Source organism: Apis florea, unplaced genomic scaffold (assembly GCF_048593485.1).
Source record: "Apis florea isolate Af1SG1 unplaced genomic scaffold, ASM4859348v1 contig_3170_pilon, whole genome shotgun sequence".
NCBI lineage: Eukaryota > Metazoa > Arthropoda > Insecta > Hymenoptera > Apidae > Apis > Apis florea.
The window spans coordinates 6,436,510-6,456,075 of record NW_028256714.1 but is presented as its reverse complement, the minus strand read 5'-3'; the positions used below and the strand labels follow the sequence as shown (position 1 = coordinate 6,456,075).

The window sequence follows — 19,566 nt, the reverse complement described above, 5'->3', positions numbered from 1 at the left end:
AAAATTTATAATTATTGATGACTTTATGCAATGCATAATAATACAATTTTTAATTTAATTAGGATTTAATTGTAAATTATATCTACATCATTGTATGATTATTGATCGAAATTGGTTTAAATACCTGGACAACTGGAGTTCCTTGATGTAAGAAATGACGAGTTCTCAGGATATGGGACATTAACACCGACATACAAGCGACACGTAGAGGGGTCATTAAACTTCTTTATTACACGCTCATCTGCTCGTAATCACGGAATTCTCGAGCCACAAAAGACGAACCGTAATCACCGTTTGAAATAAATAAATGACTTACCTGTAACGAGAAAAGAGAAAAAAAAGAAATTAGATCGAGCGCACCGGAATTATCTTAGATTTAATTGAATATTATGAAAACGCAGATTTTATACAGAGATTGTAAATAATTATTCATACACGTGAATAAACTTTTTAAGACCTTCATAAGTTTCGTTGTAAATTTCGTGGAAATTATTCGATAAAAATATTCAATGCAAGTCAAAGCTCTCAAAATACGATATTAGTTACGTAAATCTTAAAACTATGAATATTGGAGAAAAGAATGGAAAACTGGTCCGTTTCATCCATCTGATATCTACAGCAATTTCCACCATGATTAATCTCGTAATGTTGTATAATAGTTTCAACTTGTTATATAAGCGTTCGCTCTTATGCGGAATTGTTTAATAGAATAAATGAAGCAAAAAAGAAACGCGTGGTCGTGGAAATATTTTCAAATTCACTATTCTAAAAAGTATTTATTTTTCCAAAATGTATTAAGTATTTATAGATATTCTTGCGCTCGAAATATTTATTGAAAATATATCTTTAAAATTTTTCCCATATCTGTATAGAAAAATTATATCATGCTATGAATGCATAATTTTAATGATACAATATAACGTATGATAATGAGAACACGGTTTCGATGTAACATGATGCAAAAATTACGACAATTTCCTGTAACACGACATTTTTATAATATGACAATATAACACCACGATTTAATAAAATTGGATAATTGTCGACAATATAGAATGAATGTTTTCATTGTACACTGTTTTCGTTGACATTTTCGACATTTTCCCTGATTTGTAATAGTTCTATGTTTCGTTTAATATGATTTCGATACTGCACGAAACCAATTAATTGCAACAGAGCTGGCTAAATTACACACGCGTATACATACGCATTAATGTTTTACATGTTCATTTGTTTTAATATCAATCGAAATAATTTTGTCATTTTTTACCGAGAAAAAAAGAGAAAAATTGTTCTTTAATGATTTCCATTTTTAATTAGAAAGTGATAATTTAACACGAGTTGAATACATTTTGGAAGAATTAGAAATTAACAAGAAATTTTATCTTTTGATAAAAACGAAATGTTTGAATTCAATGTAATTACAATTCGTTTATATATATATTTAATATCATTATCATTGCAACTGTAGAACAGATTTTATGAGTGATTTTTTATTTCATTATATTCCTTTTATTTCATATTAATTATATTATCGAACAAACTATACACGGCCAATTATTTTCATCAGTATAATAGAAAAGAAATTTTTAATTTGTTTATAAAAAGTCCATTTTATAAATTAAATCACACCAGCATATAAAATTAAAGCAGTACTAAATTTTCGCTGAAAAATTGTTGATTTTCAAACCGACCATAGACCATAGACTCGTTTCAAAACGTAAAAACTTTTTCTAAGAAAATCGAAAATGCTTCTTCCCTTCCAAAATTTTTCCACATATAATTCTACATCGGACAACTTTTTTACATTATTTAAATTTTTAAATCGAATTCTCCCCTTTCCTTCTACTCGCTTTTCATTTCATCGAGCATTGAATACATTTTCCTGCGATAAAAACGATACCACCATGCGTAATAAATTCACACGAATTACACACCGTTCGTATATAAATACAATGATAAATGGAATTCGACCGAATCAATTAAAATGACAGGGAATTCGAGGAGTTTAATCAACTTGTCAAGGAAGGGACGCCAACACATGCCATCGGGAAGGAAGGAAATTCGTTGTTCTCGAGGAAATCCGTTCGCAAATCATCAGAAAGAGAGAGAGAGACCACCACGTTCGTAGATGGCTATTAAGTGTATGCAAAGCAGAGTTAATTTCATTGAACTTTCAGGAAAGTTTTGGCCCGTTGAATGTTTAGGGTTAAACGAGGATGAGAAAAGTACGGGCGGGGAGAGAAAATACCTGACGTCCTTGCGCTTAACTTGTCTTCGGTTGACGGAAGTTGGAGAGGCGTTCGAGCGAACGAGTGTGACGCCGTTTCATCTCGCGTTACCTGACCGCCCGTATGCGAAACAATTTAATAATTTTCAGAAGAATTTCTTAATTAAGCGTCAAACCGTGCGAAGGGTAAGGTGAATGGGTGAAAGTTGCAGGTAATATACTGGATATATATTTGCTTGATTATAAAGGAAACGCGTGTTATTAATTGAACAAGCGCTTCGATTTCGGTGGAATTTTTGTGCACTGGAGCAATCTTGGAATCTTTTTTATGTATAGAGGACAAGACGGAATGTATCGTTTATATAAAGGCGCGGGATGGACTGGAGTTGCTTTGAGGTAAGAAAACGCGTACACGATTTTGATGCTCGACAATTTGTAAATTTTTAAAAGAAGAATCGCCTCCTCTGTCCAAATACTTTTACAAAATACCTGTTGTTGAAATGTTGCAAGTGAAACGTAATTTCGTTATTATTAACGTGATTTTTAAGAAAGAAATCTTGTGAAGTTGTTTTAAAAGTAACGTTTGTACAATAGTAATAATAATAATAATTAGAAAATAAAATTTAAAAGATATCGTAAGAATTTAATTAAACGTAGAAGTTGTAAATGTAAGGTAAATATATTCATTTGTAATTTAGATTTGCTAATTGTATCATTCCTCGAATAAACTCATTAAATACTTCAACATTCATATATTTCAAAATTGAATATATCGATACCAAGAGTCATTGAGAGGCTGATAAACCGATAAATCGATCCATTTCTCGACAAACTTTTTTTTTTTTTTTTTTATTTAATTTTTCAAAAATCAAACACTCATCATTCATATATTTAAATTAATAGTTCAATCTCTAATTGACACAATGGAATCTAAAATAAGAGAAAAATAAAATCTATCGAAGGAAAAACTCCTCTTTCTCTCGAAATCGTTCGCCGACATAATGCGACATTCTATAAAATATTCACGCACGGATTACAGGTACGAGTGGAAAATAACCCCCAGGCCACTCGATTTAATTGGCCTTTGCCAATGTCGGTAGCAATTTACCCGACCGCGCACATCGATTTTTCCTTCGTAACATAATATTAGAAGCCTCCCCCTCCCCCCCCTTTCTCCACGTTGAAAGCTCGCGCAGCACGAAAATTCTATCGCAATAAAAAACCATCTCCGACGAGGGGGAAGAATCTTTCATTTAAATAATACGACCTTTCACGGTCGTGTTTTTCAATTCCCCTTCCAAAACACTGGCAAAAGAGTGGTGGTGCATTAATCCTGTATGCGCAACACTGTACCGGCCATTATTCTACCCACTTATGCAAATAGGATCCGACGTGTATAGAAGAGAGGGGGAGGGAGGGGTCGAGTAAAAAGGGCCGGCCGCGGAAAAACGATCGCCTCTTAAAGCCAATACTTGTATAAACTTCGATCCCGTCACGTCGTAAATCGAAAACTCGCAGACAGTTTAACGCAACGCGCCGCGTTTCCATATCGGGCTCGCACTTTATGGATAGAGAGTTCTTCTTCTTCCCCTGCACGCTTTGTGTACGGTGCTTTAACGTTTATTTAATGCTACGGAAAGACGTCGCGGGGGGAATCGTCGATCGAATTTCGTTCTTCCCTTTACGAAAATCGCAGTTGGTTGAATTGTGATTTTTAATCTCTTATATACTTTGTGCAATATGTATCTGTTTGTTATTTAATTGGATACAAGCGGTATTCGACAAATGGAAGTTTCACGTGGAAAAAGTTGAGTTAAGTTAAGTTTGATCGAATCGTCCAATATCTACGCTTCGATAGAAAATCTTTATCGACTAGTGATAAAAAATTTATATTAAACGTTTATAATACACGTGCCATTATCCTCGTCACTCAACCAAACAATCTTATATATCATTTTTGTGTTCTCGTTACGCCATTATGAAATCGATCGATACAGATCGTTAAACATCCGCCAAAGGTTCCAACATTGACAGATACGCATTTTAAAGCGAAAATTATTAGGAAAGGTATAAGAAAGCGTTAATTACTTCATTATCACAAAATTAATAAGAAATATTCCAAAGAACAAATTATATGATTTCATTTTTAAAAAGTTAAGCCAAAATTAATTTCTCTAGATCCAATTAAATCCTAAATCCAACGACTTAACGGAGTAGATATGAAAGAGAGTTGGATGAAGAGGGAAGGGACATAGAAAGGTCGAATACGGAGATAGAAAGAGAGAGAGAGAGAGAGAGAAGGAAGCATAGTATGTAAAGGGAATAGGAGATTTGGCATTCTATTCAGATGGTTTCGTGGGCAGGTTGGAGCATACCTCGTTGAATAACTCCTTTGAAAATACCGAAGGTAGGTATCGATGGTCGCTACTGCGTACTGGCACGTGCCTCGAAATCATCCTCTAAATACCATCCTTTTGGAAATGTAGCGTCGTGCCAGCCTAGGCCTTATCTGAATATTCGATGGCACGTAAATGCTTGCAAAGCTGCATCGTTAATGGATTACGGAATAAATGTTTTGAATTTTTTTTTTATTTTTTATTTTCGGTTCTTCTGCGTTTTATATCTTTTGAAAAAATTTAACAGTGTTATGCGATTATTCAAATAATCGGATATAATTTTAATCGGTACCGAGAAATTGACATTTTGGAAACGTTTTGGGATAAAAATTGTACAATTATGTTTAATTCGTTGATTTTATACAGGGATTCTTTTATAAAGTTTATTATTTTCCAAAAACAATAGAATCATTTTTGTTGAAAATTTAATAATACTTGTAATTTATTATATATTTTTATAAAATTGGAAAGTTTTATTTTATGCATAATGCGAAATTTATTTTCAAATTTGCTTCTAGTGGATAGAACATGGAATAAATTAATACAATATAATATAAAATTAGATAATATTTAATATTTTATCAATTTATTAACATTTTATAATGTAGCAATTTTATCGTATAGCATCCCAATTCTCTCGATGGAATTTGAATCTTTTATCAACTTCTTTTTTTTCTCTAGGCTTGTAATATTTGAAATATATAATTATAATGCTTAGAATATTTTAATTGAAAAATAAATTGCAATTTATTATTGAGGCATTGTGTCCGTATCAAGAATCTGCAATAAACGATAATATCTTAGAATATTTTATATATTAGAATCTAGATTTGATTATTCTTTTATTGCATATTCTTTAATAATATATAAAAATTTGCAAAGAACTCTCGTTTCAAAAATCTCGAAAAGAGCTTTATAATTTTATAATTTCGATACAAATGGACAATGGACATGTAAGAGATTAATTTTAATCATTAATTCTCAACTCCAAATATAAAATATTACAACACAGAGCTCATAAAAAAGGAATAAAATGACTTTTTTTTTTTTTTTAAAAATCTATTGAATTTGTTAGAGCACAATATGATGTTGTTCTAAATTATCCGCTGACGAGTTAACTTCTTTACAGAACTCATCTTTCTCTAAGTCATGATAATAAAAACTGGCGAAACAATCGAAATTAAACTTTTTCTCGTTAGAGAATAGTACTTTTTTCCATTCCATGGCCCAAGATTGTGATCCTGGCGAATTTCATTTCATTCTCTGACAGATGTGTTTCGCAGTTACCCCAACTTTTCTTTTTCAAGCTTGATATTTAACAGTTGAGTTGGTTTTTTTAGAAGATGCCGGATCTTACGAATTGTTGTTGGTTGTAATCCCGACTTTTGTAGCTATAAAACGAGCAGGAAGATCCTTCTTGTTCCAGAAAACTTTAACATTTAGCATTATTTCAAACGTTTTTAATAAAATTGTTTATCGAGGTGAAACCTCTTTAAATTTATTTTGAAGTTACGAGAAAACTCCACTTATCTTTGATTTTCAATTTATAATTAGCTCGTGATTTATTTCAATTAGTTACAATTGATGAAATATAACAATTTATGCAAATATAAAAATATGAACTCTTTGTTATTAATTAATACTGAGCATGATACAATTATAAATATCTTTGATACAAAATATGTAAAATAAATAAAAAATTAATTCATTGAGCATCGCTAAACAGTTACTGTATTTACAAAATTCTTTCAAAATGATGATTTGAAAAAAGTGTTGTTGAAATTAAAATCATTTATATGAATGTAACTGTTAAATCAGAGCAGAAGAAGAGAAAATGGTGAATTCGTGTTATATGAACATACTTTACTGTACAAAATTTCTAACTGCTTGAAAGTAAAATGCTGAAATAATAATCTAAAACTGTTAATTATGTGAAAACAGTTTCAAACAAAAATTGAATGATGAAATTATAATTTAACGTTTTTTGTTTTTCAGATTTCCAATATTTGTTTTAATTTATTTCAAATTCTTGACAGCACTGGCTTGACATCTAGTTAACGTTTTCGACAGTAATCAGTCTGAAAAAGTGATAGATAGATTTTTCAACTGAGACAATTATTCAAATTTAATATTTTGACAATATACAGTCGAAACGAGTTGTTTTGACGATTATATAAAATAATCCAGCATTTGGACGTTGATAACGACGTTAACACGTTCTACCAATTTGTTTGCTATCAATTCCAATCAATATTAATTATTAATATTAATCGAAAATTGATTATTAATTATTCATCGTTACTTATTAATTCACATTAACAATCGCAAAAAGGAAAAAATTAACTTACGCAAGAGCCATTTGATTAATTTCATTGTTGTTATTCAATTTTTTTAATCGATCATTCTCGAAAAGTTAAACGCTTATCTCAAAAATTATTGATACCAAAATTAGAAATTTAAAAAGAAAAATAAAGTTTGGTCTTTGAATTCATTTGGTTTCATTTAAAAAAATTCAATATTTTTTAAACATAGTTTTTTTTAATTATTATTACTCTATTATTAATATTTATTTTACTTAATTTTATTATCATTGTATTAAAAATGTTATTATATTAACCTCTTCGTTATATCACATATTCATTGAATAAAATAATACAAGAATTTTTATGCACATGTCCTCGTTGTGTTATAATGGCATAACCGTTTAATACGTTACATGCATATTCAGATCTTTTATTTACTTATTAATTTTCACGACATTTTTTCGTATTCAACAAAAACAAAAATAATGTATGTTATAAAAAATTATTAGCTTCTATTTTTCCCACATATCATATAAATTATATATATATATGTAATTGTGTAAAAGACGAGTTAAGACAAACGTGTTTGATCTTTTATTTCTTTGAAAATGAAAACAGTAAAATACAGAAACACAAGAACAAGCTTTAATATGTATCTGATTTGCAATTTTTGTTATTCAATATTGAAGAAATGTGTGAATTTAATGTTGAAAATTTTAGAATACCGAGAAAGGATAAACTTTTACAGGTTGATACAACCTGATATTTAAACCTTGACATTTATTTTAATATTGTTCCCTTGCGTTGACCATTCCCGAGACGATACGATCAAACGTTTCTTTACAAGACGAATATAATTTGAACACGTGAATTTAAAATGAATTCAAAGTGTCGCCTTTAAACGAAAAACTATTGCGATATTAAAATGGTAATGGATACAAATTTATTTAAATCGATTCAAATTTATTTTTTTCTTCTCTCCGCAAACGCAAATTCCCCCTTTTTCCAGGAATCTGATCGTAAAAACTCGCTTAGAACAACGATAAGTCGTTCTCATGCAAGAACCCAGTGGACAATGCATAACAAGAATAGAGCTGCATTTTTTGCTTATTCCTTTTTCCTTTCTCCCCTCCTCGAGACGAAGAAACATTTTACAAGGAACATTGCCACAAGTTGGTGCCAGTCGAAAATCGTGGATCTCGTAGCAAAATGTAAGGCCGATTTCCGGGGCAAATTGTAAGCCATAAAAGCGACGCGAGCGCCCAAGCATGCCAACCTGTGAGGTCGTAGAGGGCGCGCATATGCAAACACAAGATGTACGTGCTCGGATTCGCGTATACGCTGCGTTTGTTTGCCTTACAACCTTGGCATTGGAGAATACACCGAAGGGGAATAAGCAAAGTTGAAAGTAAAATATTCTAACCTTCGACTTGTTGTGTATAATGTGTTGCAATTCTTTCGAGGAGAAAGGAAGAAAGTTTAAAGAAGTTATTTTTAGATATTCGTTTGTGCGTATATGGAGATTCGTTGCAAAAGCAAGTAAAGAAGGAATACGAATATTGTGGCATTACTGTTTGAGCAGGTACGTTCTCTGAGCAGGTGAAATTTTTGAATGGTGGGAAAAATTTATGGACTGTTGTAAATTGATGTTTTATATCGCTCGAAAAGCGATTATTGTTCGTTGATTTGGTCTCGCGCAAGATTCGAATTAGGATTAAGAAAATTAAGAAATGTTAGGCAAGGCAATAAATCGTTGATTGATGAATCTTTTATATATATATAACGATTGTTTTGAATAACAATTTGAGAAATTTGTGAATAGAAATAAGAGTAGATGTAGATAGAAAGGAATAAATTAGTTTGAATAGTAGGCGAGTATTTTGTATTTAGATATTTTTCAGAAAAGACTATTTTTTGCACTTTCACAAATTTTAAAATTGATACCTATTTTTTTCTACTTCATATTTATACGAAACGTATATCTGGAATTTTAATAGAATAAAATAATATTTGCGTAATTATTGTGTAATATTGAATTTATTTGTATATCAGTTTCAAAAGATTTTATTATTCTTATGGCAAATATTTTAACGATTATACAAGTCTTAGCGATTTAATTAAAATCACTTACAATAGTTTCACTTTTTTGAAATCTAAAATGGACTAATAGTTTTTACAAAATTTCCATTTTCTAAGAAGAATAATATTAAGAAACTTAATTTTAGAAAAATAAAATATATAGAGTTAAATCAAATAATTTATACATCGTATAAAGCACAAAATTTTCAATAGATATTAATCAATATTATTCAATGAAGTTGCATAACAGATATTTGTTTCGTTTCTCCATTTTAATTTTGTCTGCAACTGTATTTTACTTGTCTATCCATTGTGCTAAGACATCACATGCACGATGTGAAGCGAAATCAAAAGCAACCCCTTTAAAGGCGCACGACGTGATTTCAATGCAAAGGAGAAAACCACTGACAGGAATGTATCAAAGACAGGAATAGTCATTCTTGAAATAAAACGTCTTGAAAATATTTCGATAGAAATAGCCAAATACTTTCTTATTTTAATTGAACAAAAAAAGTTTTATATATCATACTAATATTTTATATTTACTTGCACATAAATAATGTTTAAATAAAATTTAGATTAGAATAAATATTTATAAATTTATACTTGTTTTTGAAACTTTATATCGTAGTTAAATATATACATGAAGAGGGTTCGAATAATATCATCAAATATATTCATTATTTCGTAAAAATATATCGTAAATAGAATTTACTTTGTTTCGAGAGGATATGATGTGCCGTATATAACAACAGTTTACAAAAGTAAACTTGAACATTATTTTACAGGGAAATTCATCTAATTCGAAAATTTTGATCTCAATGAAAGTTTGTACGTATGTGGAATGTATTGTACAGAGCAATTCCTTTGTCTCTATTTCAGAAAGTAAAATCAACCCCCCAAAATTTTAGCATGCTGATAAGCTCTTTAAATATAATTTTGCCTGAAAATTTTTTTTTTTTTTTTTGCAACTAAATTTTGAATATTTTGACTTAAAATCTTGTTCTATCTGATTACAAAGTTATATTTAAAAAAGATTTAATTTAAATTTTGATTTCAGTTTTTTAAAATTAAAAATATTTATAAAAAATTTCATTAAAAAAAAAAGTTGAATATTACGAGCAATTATAAATAATATTTTCCTACGTAAAAATATAAAAGAGATATATGAAAATCAACTTTGTATTTTTATATAAAAATCATATAAATATTATTCAAAAATCGAAATTTTCATTTTTTGTTTAAAAACTCTTATCGTAAGAGTTATTTTGCAATTTCAAAGAATTGGAACAAGTAAACTTTACTTCATGAAAATAAATTTAATGCACGAATGTTGTAATTCAACGAAAGTTTAAGATTAACGGCAAAAGTAATTAATACCATGTAAGATGCCTTGATAAAGCTTTCTAAAGCTCGTATCACAGATTTAATCCTTAGCTTAAAGAATAACAAGCGAATTTTTCTCAATTAATAATTATACTTGTTCGTGTATATTCGCGAAAATTTTTTAATTGGCTATAATTTTATTAAAAAAAAATCTTTTATTACAAATTTGTCTTAATTAATTAAAATATCCTAGCATTTTTTATTTTTCAAAATATATCGAGATATTCTTTATACATTTAAGCAATATTTTCTAGAGATTTAGAATTCAATTTTTCCAATTAAAACATTATAAACATATACACAATGATGAAAATTCCATTTTCTATTTGCACATGTTTCGAAATATTAAATAGAAGATTTTAAGTAATCTTGCGAGAAGGACACGTACAAAAAATTTGTAAAATTTATTTAAATTCCATATAAAATAAATATAAAATACAAGAAAAGAATAAAAAGAAATGTAACAAAGTTTTAACAAAGTTCAAACTAGTAATTTGCTTTTTTTGTTCACAAAAGTTTAAATAAAATTGATAAAGTCACAGAAGTCACAACAATTTTAATATAATATCCTTATTTTTTTTTTTTGCTCACAATTGTTTAATTACAAAAACTGAAACGAATTTATCGAGCAAGCAGTGAAAGCGAGCAGATAAATCGATTAAGCAAAGAGACCACACAAGAAAGAAATAAAATAAAAAAAATTCGCAGAATCATCGTGTCTCGTTATCGATGTGAAAAATGCGGAGAAGAACGTGCAAGTCACAAGAAAACACACGACTCGAAGGGAATACATGCCTTTAATAATTATACTTGCGCGCCATTAAATGAAGTTCATCCATCGGCGAATAATGGACAAAGAAAATTCGCGATGCGATATTTTGAGAAAATCTATTGGAAACGATATATAATCCGTGATGCATGACACGATACGTACGAATTGAAAAAGATACATCGAGGTAACGTTTCGATTTGCTTTATGATAATGAACACGCGAAAAAACATTGTCTTGCAGAGATACGTGTGAAGAGCTACCTTTTGTTTCCACGGATATCAAAGGACGCTTTATCCGTTCAATCAGCAAACTTGGAAAATTAATGTTTCATGGTGGATCGAGACACGTTCAAGATCAAAATCTGTATTTCATTGTTTTCCTCGTGCGTTTTCACGGATACCAAAACTGAATGTGCGATCGATAGATATAGTTGGATTAAAATTACGGATTAAAATATTCGAAAGGGTTTCAATACACAATTTTTAAGTAAGAGAAAAGTAAATATAGTAAATTGTTTCGATAAATATTATGTATTGAAATTTGTTTCTTGTGTAACAAACATATTCGAATATTATAATTGATCGTATAATAGATATTTATTGAAACAAACTACACTATCACACGTACAAGATGTTAATTCAGACTTAAATTGTTCAACAAATAAAGCAACTGATATTTTTGTATACGAATTCTTGCATTTGTTTTGAATTGTAGAATCGATTATTCAAAAATATCCCACGAATACATTAATGAAACATCCTGTATACATATGTTACTTTATTTTATTATACGATAATTGAACGTTATAAAATCATATTCTAAATAAATTCTAAATTTCTGATTACGAAAGATTGGGAAAATTGATCTATATCGTCTTACAAAACATCTTTTCTTTCTTAATTTTTCAAATAATTTTCAATTTACTAAAAATGTTATATCTACGTAGAATAAAATTAATTCGCAAGTATGACGCATATTTTAAATAACACGTTCTTTGTATTAATTTCTTGAATATATAAACTTGAAAATTCACAGTCTATATAACTTAGTAGACACAACGCAAAAGACTTTTAATATCCTATTCGACCATGTTTTACATAATAAATTTTACAAACTCGAAAAGCAACGTTCAATCATTTCCATCATGTATCGTGCACTCTTAATTTAGATAAATTGCACAATCCCCACCTTTTCTCACGTTGAATCCCCCCCTTTTTGGATACGTTTAAACGCCAATGTAAATACAATTTATTTCATAATAAATCACCTTCTTCCATTGTACGATATTTTTCCGATGAATTATTTCCCATTCGCGTCGTTTTCACCACTGGTTTAAAATTAATTCAAGCCGCATCGAGTTTTCAGAGCAACTTAATGCAACTTTCAAGCAAAGCTGTTATCTCGTTTACCAATATTCGCCATTACGCATGCCTTGATAATTCGTAATACTGGCAAGAAATATCTCGCGCGAAATGGTTGGAATGTTTGAATGGCGGGCTTATAAATGTGTAGGCCCACGTGCGTAGCACCCACTTGCTACATTGGAGGAACAGCATACCTTAGAAAATTACGAGGCGTTTCGAAACCTTTGATCCGTACGCGAATGATCAAGTGGCGAGAATTCGAGAACTTTGTTGCTGTAAAAACTATCCGATGAGCGAATTTTTTTCGCCGGGAAGAAAGATTTTCAATGAGTGAAACTCTGGAATGTTTAACTTTTTCCTTTCTTCTAAACGAGTACTATTTTATTAGCACATTAAAAATTTGAGCACGTAAAAATAGAGATTTTGTTTAAGGATTGTCAATTTCAAAAAAATTGTATAGTAATAGTTACTTGTGGTTGTGGATAGAGTTTTGCGAAATTAATATATTCTTTCTTAAAATTTTCCATTCGTATTATCAAAAAAAAAAAAAAAAAAAAAATTAAGGAATGGAATATACGTAAATATTCATATTCTTCATATTCTTTGTATAATTGTATTATTATTAAAAAAAGAAGAATAAATCCATCGTTCTCAAATATTCTCTTAAGTCATTTATATAAATTACTTTTTATTCTTCATTTTTTCCAGCTTATACAAAATTCAATTTCCACGCTTTATTTTTTCGCAAAATCGTAAAAATCTACCGTTTAAAATAAATCTAGAATTTAAATATGAACTCAATTAGATTATTAGTTAAATAAAAACTAATATCCTCGATGATATGCTGCCTCTGAAAAATGTTTTTCAATTATTCCACCGTGATAAATAGTCTTTTCCAATAATCTGTGAAAATATAATCTCGACCTGCTTGATTAATTTCAACAGTGTCTTAAAAAGATCTCTATTCTCCACGCATTATCACATAGCTAATCCACAAACGAGGCCGAAGCAAGATATTTAAAGAAACAAAACGAAAGTGAATATCAGATTCGTAACGTAGTTCGAAGGAAGGAAAAAGTGAAGGAAGTCGATAAGACTCGAGCGTAGGGGTCTCATAAGATAAGAGACAAGAGTGACATTTCTCGATTTTGGGCGAGGAAAAAGCGAGGATCGGTCGTCCGTGAAATCGAGTATTCCGAATTTTCCAGACGAAGTCAACTACCTACGACATCTATGCTGCGACACAGGAAATTACGTGCAGGTGCTTCTTCGAGTGTAGCTGACTAAGCTTACTTCGTAACGGCCAATGGCCATTCGTTTTCGACTCCATCGAGCTTACGCGAACGATCCTCTCGGTGTCAAGTGGTCATCTAGCGAGAGTTGGGTGTTTTAAAAGAGGATAAACTTAACTGGTGAACAGAGAGTCTAAGTGTTGGTGATCGGTGATACGGTGATCCTCATTGTGCTGGTTGAATTACGTCGTAATTTGAAAGTTCGATTAAAAGAGAAGATGAGTATTTAAATACGTTTGCGAACTGTTATTTGCTTAATCCTTTCGTTTTTTAGGTTAGGTTAAAAAATCGCTCAAACGAGTAAGTAAAAGAAGATAATTTTAAAATAAACAATATGTTTGAATAATAATAAAAAAGAAATAATAATATCGTGTTATCTTAAGGAAAATTAAAACGCAAAATGGGTCGAATATGTAACTATAAATACGTAACTATAAACGTTATCTAAGAAACGAGCAAATACGTGTGACACAGAAAAAACAGCACAATGATATAATATTTATTTAACTTTGCGATTGACCTTGAAAAAATTTATGAAGCGTTATTTTCGAGATATTTACACGTTTTACGGATAAATTATTCGCGTGTACCATATAGCGATGCTGGGAAAACAACTAATATGTCACGTATGGCTGACGCGTGTTAGTGAAAGTATTAATTAAAATATTAAACCGGAATGTTTCATTGATTTTTAACGAGCTATAAAAACAGAAATACGATAGAATCTGCATCACTCGAATATAATCTGTTATCCAAATGACTGCACTAATATTTGCAATATCGACAATGTTTTTCCTTGGTAGAAGTGAAATTTAATTTGAAATTATAAACCCTGATATGATACATATGACTTTTGAGCGAGAAGAAGGAACATCTCATAATAATTACATAAATTCTTTTAAATGGAACTATTCATATATTTCGAATAGTTTATTTATTTAGATATTTTCTATTCTAAAAATTAACCTATTTATACGTATGCGAATGAGAAACCATTGATTTAGGAGATATTTCAATCTAAATTTAATGGTTTCTTCTTAAAAGAAGATAATCGCTTCTGATTGGCTTTAGTTTAACAATCTTCAACGCGCAAAGCACATCTTTTTTCCATCCATGGCCAACAGATTTAATTGATGGTTAAGAAAACCTCGTCAATAAATGAATTCTCATCAAAATTATTTTCTTAATTGCTTCTAATTAAACGAAACACGAAATTATGATATACAGATTGAGCAAGAATGATAGCCCTTTATCAATAAATATATTCAAAATTATTGTTTCCTTTAAAAAATGAAGTTAATCTCGAAAATCTCACTAATCGATCTGCAAAATAAATAATGAACGAAACATTTCTTTAAACGGTCTAATTAATTATATTTATCCATATATTTGACGAACTGCTCATCCATTTCAAAACATTTGCTTCCCAATCTGTTCGAACAATCAATTCACCGTTTCATTCGACTGAACGGAGAAGTTCATAAATATTGGATACGTAAATTTGAAACGCGAATACCGAATCAATAAGAAAGCATTAATTCGAATCATCGAATCAATCAAGTTTTAATAAAGAAAGCTCCATCAAGACTCGTTGTTTTGATTCTAGATGATATCTCCCTCGGAAAAGAACACGCTGGGAGAGGAGGGCCCCCATCAATATGTGCGAGCCGTTTTTGCGACGCGAGTGCATACAGTCGCAGGATGCGCGTGCATATTGGAAGGCTTGCTGCGGACGTGTTGGCATTTGGCATTGCGCCGCATATTATCCAAGGATGCACGAAATGCCTTGCCATTTGCAAACGGGACACGCTCGTTCGACGTTGTCGTTGTTGTTGCCGCCGCCGTCATTCCTGCATGCTCAGGCCCTGTGGCAGGGCGTCTCTCTCGCCAAATGAGACAAACGCGCCTTTTCAACAAACGCTTTTTCAAAAACAACTTTCAAAAATTCTCTCTCACAGTTGCAAATGATACGCGCAGCCTCTTCCTTCTTCACCTTTCTTCACCTTTCAAAACGTGTATGTATACCGTTATGGAAGTTGGAGTCAATCCATTCGAATCCAGAAATAATTCACACAGTGTCGAAGTAAGCAAAGTTGGATTTTCAGTAGGAATTTTTTTCGATCGATCGATGGATTGCACTTTTTTCGAAAAAATTATAAGCGGTTAAAAGTTATAGTCAAATATAAATGTGTTTTAACTCATTGATGAAAAGTTTCAATCAATCAATCAATTGTAAAGATTGACTTTGATTTTGAGTTGAAAATGTGGCTTAATATGTTCAGTTTGAATAATTTAATTGTAAAATCTACTGAAGTTTCCCTTTTACAATGATTCTTCAAAAATTTGTTGTATGCTTTTTTTTTTTTTTTTTGCTATGAATTTTGAACATTAGACGATATATAGTATAGTTTACTTATTTATTTAGTTATCTTTAGTAAAATACGTTTAATCGATATATTGACGCTGATAATTCGAATAGAGATGCATGCATTTGAACAAGTGAACGTTCTACTTCTAGAGCCATTAACCTGTTAATCTTAAATTATTGCCAAAACTGAATGGACTTAATCACGTTGTAAATTGGTACAAATCCATGGCCACAGTTAACCCAAGATGCGATCGCTTCTGAATCGATCAATCAACGCAACAAGAATATCTAATGAATATTTATGAGTGTCTAAAGATATGCGCGTAAAATTTGGGAACCGTTTTTTTAAACGTATGCAAATTTTAATTTTTTTCAATCTCTTTCACTATTATTTTCTATGTTATTCAACCGTGAAATATTGCATTTCGAATATCATCGATATCGGCCTTTCAAACGCAGAAAAAGGCTGGAAAATATTTCGATTGGATAATAATAATCAAAAAGAGGTCTCGAAACTCTTGCATACGCGTATTAAATAAATAAAAAGTTAATTATCGTAAAATGTTATCGACACACACACTGTATATAATTACTTTCAGCGTGTTCCAAAAGATTTAACGTACATTTAATTTCATCTGAATTATCAAGCTAATGACTGAAAATTGAATGTTCGTTGACCAATTTTTTTCCTTTAGCAAATATTTAAATAAATTGCGAAATAGATAGTTTAAAGGATGATTTATCATTGTACGAAAGTAGGATAAAATATTTGATCTTCAAGAAGGAAATAAAAGAAATTAAACTAGATCGCAAGAAAATCTAAACGCGATAGAAATAACTTAATTGTTCCCGCACATTTTTTCAAATTACATCCTGTAAAACTTGCTTACTCACCGTATCAATCCTTGCGGGCACGAATTCAATCGTTAATATTCTGGCTTTAGAAAGCTTACCTGAAACAAGAAGGAAACAGCACTTACATTCAACATCTATGAACATTTATGTGTTTAATTGTACCTACATTTTGGATCAAGTATACATATTTTAAGAAAAACGTATTCTTTAAGTTATTACAACTTATGATTACACTCTAGTTATTTATCATTTGAAAAATCATAATTTATCGTAAATTAATATTAACATTGATATAATAATTTTCTAAAAATTAAACATCACTGATAAAAAAATGTTGAACAATTATAATGTGTAATATAAATATGCGCGTAATAAATTTTTGTGTTTAAAATCCAAAGAAGATAAAATGCAACCACCGTGTTTATATAATAATATTATTTGAACTTTCAAATTAAACATTTGCTGAAGAAAGATGAAATTTTGATTTCGTGCTTGTAAAATGGTTCATAAATATCCTAAATCCTTTAAATACAAAAAAAAAAAAAAAAAAAAAAAGGAATATATAAAATATAGAACTGATGTGCAATTCAAATTCATGAGAATATTAATAAGCAGGTTAAAATATGCTAATGCATATTAATAAAATAAAGAAAAGATACATATCTAAATATAATTAATCTCATTGTACATGTAAATACTTATATTTATAATTATATTCATAATTATACGTCTTGTATTCTTGGAGAGAACATAAGAGAACAAGATTGTTCGGATGATGATGATATATCCGCGAAATAATATGAAAAATTTCCATTCAATTTCCATTTATTAATATGAATGTGAACGGGTGTAATGTTCGGCCAGCAGCAACATCTAATAGATGAATCAACGACGCGTTGGAACGAATGCATCATCTGCATGTTGGCCGGGGTCGAACACCTGTGACCGATCTTTTTAACAAACTGCACAAATTCGTGCATAACCCGTCGCGACAAACTATTCTTCAATTATCATTGGAAATTGGAAATTATTCCCTATCATCGAATGTGCGTATAATAAATAAATGTTATATATCTTTTTTTTTTTGTGTAATCTTAGAGAAAATGGAAAAATTATTGAAATTTAACAAATTACAAAACTGGATACGATTATGATGACGCTTATAATCACAATGTTTTTAAATTCGAATATCTGTCAAATTTCTATTGCAAAAAAGTATTTCAAATAAAAATTGAATGGTTTCAAGAAGACACGTAATTTTAAGTGGATAAATTATTTTTCTCCATTTTTTAAGTAATTTTAACATAGTATAAATTTTACACGATATACGCATGGCATTATAATAAAAAGCATTCGTGTTTCAATTGTTATTTTTGTTAATAACAATTTCTTTAGATCCATTTCTCGATCCAATTATCCGACTCTTTTTAAAAAATGGAATATAATTTCTCAATAGTGTGCACAGTTTCATTAGTCAGAAAAGCTAGGGCCATGAATCATCGTTGAAGACAGAAGTGTACGGTATCGAGTGCAAAGGGTCGTGCGAAACAGGTCTAAAAGAAGTGCGGTTCATTTATAGACCGTTGAAGATGACGCTCCATCGCTTCTAATCCTTCATTTATTTCTATCGCGAACAACGCGATATCAAAATCGTAGCTGGACATAACGGTACCGATTAATTCCCAATAAAACAAGCTTGCACGATCCTATCAATCACGTGATACATCTATCGGGCGTACAAGTGCTTCTGCTTCTTGAATAAATACGAATCTTTAATGAGAGAGAGTGGATGGTATTATAGAAAGTGTGCTGCTCTAGCAAATCGTTATCGTTATAGTACAACAATCACTTATTATGCCCTGATTAATTAATCGTATTCTTAGCTTACATTTTCACATAAACAAGATTAAATTTTAATTAATTAATAACGTAAAAAGTATGTCGTGTTATATATACGTGTTTGAAATATATGTTAAAGTATATAGCGGTCACAAAAGCGTAGATTTTAATAAAATTATAAATATTGTGTGTAAGAATTTTCTCGTGATTTTCTTATAAATTGCCATTACTTGTCTGGAAACAGGATTGTTTTACGCATGTTGAATTTTCTATTGCTTTTAAACTGTTTAAAAATTTTTTCCTGTTTTCAATATTACATCATGATCAGAATTTTTATTTGAAATATGGTCAAATGTATGATAAATTCGATTGTTATATAAGAAAATAGAATATATATGGTAGAATTGAATTACGCATAAAAGTTGATATAATCTGATTAAGTATTTATAAAAGTTTGGAACTTATTCAAGAATATTTGAAATATGGATGTATTAATTTCAGGTTTTAAAAGAAAAGGCTTATAAAAGTTTCGAATATATTTGTGGGATTTTTGATCTTCATTGAAAAAGAGTTTTTTTAAGCAACTCAACGATTAAATAAAGTTCTGCTCCTATTATTGTGTTGTACAATAAATTCTCAAGTTTTGTAACAAAACGTAATCTTATTTTACACGCAAATGTAT

General features: G+C 30.0%; 1 protein-coding gene across 5 annotated transcripts in view; it reads right to left on the bottom strand.

The window, feature by feature from the left end:
• Positions 1-19,566, bottom strand: part of LOC105735200 (CCR4-NOT transcription complex subunit 6-like) — a 303,102-nt gene that overhangs the window by 247,265 nt on the left and 36,271 nt on the right. Inside the window, exons 4-5 of one of the 5 annotated variants that reach the window (XM_086910185.1) lie at positions 17,085-17,138; positions 5,181-6,056 (exon numbers count right to left, since the gene is read on the bottom strand). The exons of 3 other annotated variants lie outside the window; for them this stretch is intronic. In XM_086910185.1, coding sequence (XP_086766311.1) covers positions 17,131-17,138 — 8 coding nt within the window. In that variant the 3' untranslated portion in view covers positions 5,181-6,056; positions 17,085-17,130. Of the gene's footprint in view, positions 1-173; positions 317-5,180; positions 6,057-17,084; positions 17,139-19,566 lie in introns of those variants that run through there. One more of the 5 variants, XM_086910182.1, reaches the window with a different exon arrangement.